The sequence below is a fragment of the Exserohilum turcica genome, assembly GCF_000359705.1.
Source record: "Exserohilum turcica Et28A unplaced genomic scaffold SETTUscaffold_3, whole genome shotgun sequence".
Lineage (NCBI taxonomy): Eukaryota > Fungi > Ascomycota > Dothideomycetes > Pleosporales > Pleosporaceae > Exserohilum > Exserohilum turcicum.
Genome location: NW_007360136.1, coordinates 2,827,056 through 2,832,346, shown reverse-complemented (window position 1 = coordinate 2,832,346; position 5,291 = coordinate 2,827,056). Strand labels below are relative to the sequence as shown.

Here is a 5,291-nt window from a genome sequence, read left to right as displayed (position 1 = left end):
GAACGACTTTCGTATAGAGCAGCTGCGAAAAAGTTTGGTGTTGTGTTGTCAACGTTGACGCGCCGCCACCACAAACAAACCCAGTCCTGTGCAGCCGCCGCAGAAAACACGAAATTACTCACTACACAACATAAAGCTGAGCTTGTAAAGTATATATAGAAGCTTTCTAGTCGTGGGCTTGCACCTACCAGGTCCATGATAAAAAATTTTGTGTCGAATATTGCAGAATGGGAGCCGTCAGATAGCTAGGTCACACGCTTTCTGGACCGCAACACCACCGACCTTACCATCAAATACACCACCGGGATGGACCGCAATCGTCACGAAGCTGATAGTCATGATAGTTATCGATCATATTTCGATCTCATCTTCGGGAAACTCGATGACTACGACGTTGCGCCGCATAACATCTACAATATGGACGAGAAGGGCTTCCTACTTGGGTCCACCACAAGGTTAAAACGGGTGTTTTCCAAACAACTTTAGGACCAAAAAATGATCACCGCCGCCATCCAAGATAGTAATAGAGAGTGAATAACAGTTTTAGCATGTGTTTGTGCTGATAGAAGCGCTGTAGATCCTTGCGTTATCTATGAAGGCAAGGTCAGACTTCGCAATGGCTAGGTACGCGACCTAGAGGTCGGAAAACACCACGTTTTTTTCTCTACAAGTCCATCCAGATGGAGTAATAACGACCTAGGCTTGGCTTGGCTCAAACAGGTTTTTAATCGTCAAACGAAGGCGAAAGCCAAACGCGATTACCAGATGCTCATCCTCGACAGCCACGGTAGCCACGTCTCACCCGAATTTATCGAATATTGTTACTCCCATCGAATAATACTTTCAATATTTCCACCCCACGCCACCCATACTCTACAGCCTCTCGACGTGGTGTTGTACGGGCCGCTGTCGGCGGCGTACTCTAAAGAGCTATCAGAGTTCATACGCCGCAGCCAAGCATTGCTCCAAATGCAGAAAAGTGATTTCCTCCGCCTATTTTGGGTGGCGTATACATCTACCTTCACTAACAATAATATTTTGAGCAGTTTTGCAGCCACCGGGCTCCATCCCCGCAATCCCGAAGTCGTACTCAAACGGTTCAAAACCACCACATCACAACGAGATAACAACTTGAAAAGTAGAGAGGTGGGAGATGGAGATAGCTGGCGTACGCTGTCAAGATTATTTGACGTTGCGGTACCGGATAGGTCGACGGCTGCAGCTAAAGAGCTCCGCCAGGCTCTACATTCTCTGCAGGTCAACAACGAGCTTCTCCACGTTGAGATTGACGAACTTCGCGGTGAAATCGCCACCAAAAAACAGAGGCCGAAGCATAATAGAGTTCTTGACCTTCAACAACACCAAGAGTACCAGAGTCTGGCGGTGGTGTGGAGCCCTCGGGCGGTACGGGAAGCTCGAGCGCGTCAGGCTGTACAACACCAAGAAGAAGAGGCAGAAAAACTCCAAAAAAAAGAGAGAAAAGAGATGCGAGAAGCCGCTGCCCAGTATAAAAAACAAATAGCTACAAAGGCAAAACAGGCGCGGGAAATTGCAAAAGTTGCCCGCGAGAAGGAACGGGAGGCTAAGGCTGCACAACTTGCTGCCACGCGCGCCCAAAAAGAACAAAATCGGCTTGCTGCAACAACAAAAAAATCTCGCGATAAGCAAAGTACACCTAAACGAAAAGCTTCATCGTCGCAGAATACAAAAACAGCAAAACGTCGTCGTGTGGTGGGCTGCGAGAGTGGTGATGGAGTTGCACCGCCGCCCGCCAAGCCCTCCACCAAAACCACCACCCGCGGCCGCAATATAAAGTTACCAGCGAAATATATATAGACGGAAATATATATTACTACTTGCTCAATACTCCACTAGAAAATCTCGTGATAATAGCTTTTGTATGGGGCTCTATAGCCTCATCTTTGGTGGAGCACCAATTTTGGTGGGGTGTTGCATCTGCTGAACAGTTGCAAGCACTGATCACCTACAGTAGGTCCGATGGGAACTACTAGCAAGGCGAAAAAAAAATACGCCCAAAAGAAAGAAGAAGAAATAAAGAAAAAACCGCGTATTCGGCTTTGCCTCACCATCTGAGACAAATGCCAATACCAAGCTGCATTACATGTACGCAGTAGTACGGCCTTGGGGTTGGGTCACTGTGCATCATGTCGCAGAGACACGAGAGAAGAATAAAATAACGTGGAAGAGACCGCACCCGCACCCGCACCCGCCGCCGCCGCCGTGGCCGCCGTTGTGAGAGAGAGAGTGAGAGTAAGTGTGTGTGGTGGGGGGGGGGTCCAAAAAGTCTTGGGCGCTGTAATCTCGGCTGCAACGAGGTATCAGAGCTGGAAATGCGGTTTGGAGTAGTATCTGCGGGAGGGGCCTTCTCTTAGCCGATGGATGCGCCGGGCTGTGTGATCGGTGAGGGAAGGGAAACCGTTCGATTGGCGAAGCGACGGGAGAGATATGGGGGGAAAGGGGATGGATGGGGGGAGGGGGGTGTGTGGGCGCGGCGGAAGACGTGCAAGCCCGCGCACGCCTTGTGATGTGGCTTTTTTCCTGTGTGTGTCGTCTCTTTTTTCGTCCTAGTTACTTTTTTTTTCTCTTCTCTCTTGCTCTCTCTTTGGCCTTGCCCCCTCCATCATCCGCTGCGGCACATGCTTGCAGGCTGCTGCTCTTATCCGACGCCCTGCTGTGACTGGCTCTCCCAAGACAAATGGTCTTGGTATCAACTGTTTGGCTTGCGGGAGAGAGAGAGGGGGGAGGGCCTGAACATGCATGACACGACGTTGACGACTCGACATGTAGATAATGCGCGCATATCGAGCAACAAGAAAAAACCAAAGCTGGCCGCCCAAACATGTCGCAGCTGGTGGTAGTGGTGGTGGTGGTGGCCCACCCCCGGCCAAACGGGGCGATGTCTATGTACGCCTCACTTTCCCGCCCCGGAAGGTCCAGCTCAACGTTTAGATTTTCGGACGGGGTAACTTGGTATCTAAGGTTTGTATTCGATTAACGGAGCGGGTCGGCCGGCGGTAGGGGGAGGGGGAAGCGCGCATCCAGACAAACCCGCCCTTGCTTCCCCCCTCCCCCTTCCCCCGTAAGCATTTGCTAACCAAGCATGGGTCAGGGTTATTGGAGATTGCCGGAAGCTGCATCTCCGCCTCAACCATGTACGATCGCAACAAAAGCACAGGCAGTGCAAGCAAAGACAAAACAAGGCACGGCAACAGGTTCCTTTCTTTCTTTCTTTCTTTCTTTCTTTCTTTCTTTCTTTCTTTCTTTCTTTCGCCGCGTTAGGACCGGCAGTTCATACACACGGGATTTTATTTTAGACGCAATCTGAAACCTGCCTCCTCCTTCTCCACACTCTCTCCCAACCCCCCTTCTTTCTGCATCACGGAAATTTGCTCTCTCGAGTAATATACACATGTACATGCAAGTTTGTTTCTGTTACAAGATTAGAGTGGTTCCACCTAGAGTGTGTGAAGTGAAGTGAAGTGAAATGAATAGAAAAAAAACCCCCCCCGCACTTGGCCATGACGAGACGCACACAAACTCTCTCTCTCTTGTCATGCTGCGTGTGAACGGTATGCAGCGTATAATCCCACCACACATCCATACATGGATAGATAGTTCAAGTCGGGTTTTCCATTTGCAGCTTGGCGAAAAGAAAACAACCACAACCAACCAGCCAACCAGCCAAGCATGGTAAGCAGTAAGAAAAGTATATCGAGTTTAAAAAAAGACAACAAACGACGGGCGCTAAGAAAAAAAAACGTAATCCCATGTGATGCTGACAATCATGATGATGATGATGATGACGAAGCCATACATACATACCAATACTACGTATAGTTCCACAATGCTAGTCCTAGCTTATACGCTAAACTACGTCCTAGCACTCAAAGCACGATATCTAGGAGAACCAACCACGATTAATCAACTAACAGCACTTTCAACACCTACAGCTAAGGCGCTAGCGCGTAGTAGGGAGAAGAAGGAGGCCTTCCTTCGTTTTCTCACGCCTGGAAGAATTTTCTTACAGAGCTTAGGCTCTAATGCCAAGACTAGAGGGGCTAATAGGAATATAGGAGCTTATTAGAGCTTAAATTTAGCAAGAAACACAGACATATTAAAATAATAAAAATAACAAAAAAAGACTAGCCTTAAAGGACCTTAGAGGCACAAGCAAACGACTAATGGATAATAATCTAGAAATTGAGATGGCTAAGGAGGCCTCTACGCCTTGCCCTAACAGGCAACTAGAAGAACCGCCTAGGCCTACCCATACTAGGACAAGAAGCAATTTTTCTCCATTTATTGGAGCAGTGCCAAGATACCCTACAGTAGGGAAAACACCAAAGGCAACCTCTATTAAGGAGGCCTTAGAGATTGCTAGAAACCTAGTAATCTAAGCAGCTAACCTAGCTAAAAATAACCCTACTAGGCAAACTAGTTTACTAGACCTTGTAGAAGTCTTTAGAGACTTTATAGAGAACGGCAGAGTAAACAAGAAAAACTCTACAATTCTAGGAGACTAAATCTCCTCTCTCCTTCCTAGAAAACAGACTACTAGAGCTATCCTTTGATAGCTAAGTAGAAGATGTACAGGAGGTAAACACTAGTACGCCCTAAGGCAGCCCCGCTTCTCTAATTCTATTTTCAATATATATAAAACTACTATTTTAGTTAATTATAACAAATAGAAACATCTACTTCTCTTTTTATATAGACGACCTATAGATATTAGTATCTACAACATCTATTAAGAAAAACGTTAAATTACTAGAAAAAAAGACCTAAAAACTCTTTAACCTAGCAGAGGAGCTAGCAATTAAATTTAATAGCTTAAAGACTAAACTAGTAAATTAAACTAGATTAAAAAAGGATCAAGTTTCTCTCACACTACCCACCTAGGAGACCTTTTAACTAAAACAGCAAATTAGATAGCTAGGCATCTACTTTAATAAAGCCCTTAAGTTCAAGGACCACTACTTGATTAGAAATTAATAGGCAAACTAAGCCTTTACTTAGCTAAGCAAACTAGTAAACAGCAATAAAAGCCTATTGTAACGATGTTACAACTTCGCCAAGTATTGAGCCAATCCCAGAGCCGGATCGGAGGAAGTACCTGCCGCCCTTCATCAGCCATTCGCCCGAGGTCGGATCCGAATTCGGACCCGACTAGGATAGGTATATATTGAGACACTCCCTGTAGCTAGCTCTGTAGACTTTTGATATCCTTTCGTACAAGACCTATAGGTTTCGACTTGAATCAAGGCCTGGTT

The 5,291-nt window shown here is 46.6% G+C and overlaps 2 protein-coding genes across 2 annotated transcripts; both read left to right on the top strand.

Moving 5' to 3' along the window:
* Positions 1-861: 861 nt before the first annotated feature.
* On the top strand, positions 862-1,164 carry SETTUDRAFT_70629 (uncharacterized protein; the record flags this gene model as incomplete). The annotated part of the gene is made up of 1 exon (XM_008028924.1): positions 862-1,164. A coding segment is annotated over one exon (303 nt), but the record flags the coding sequence as incomplete, so codon positions are not given.
* A 321-nt stretch (positions 1,165-1,485) lies between these two features.
* SETTUDRAFT_90591 (uncharacterized protein) lies at positions 1,486-1,836 on the top strand (the record flags this gene model as incomplete). Its single annotated transcript, XM_008029557.1, has 1 exon — positions 1,486-1,836. The coding sequence occupies one exon, from the start codon at positions 1,486-1,488 to the stop codon at positions 1,834-1,836; it is 351 nt and encodes a 116-aa protein (XP_008027748.1).
* Between the last annotated feature and the right edge of the window lie 3,455 nt (positions 1,837-5,291).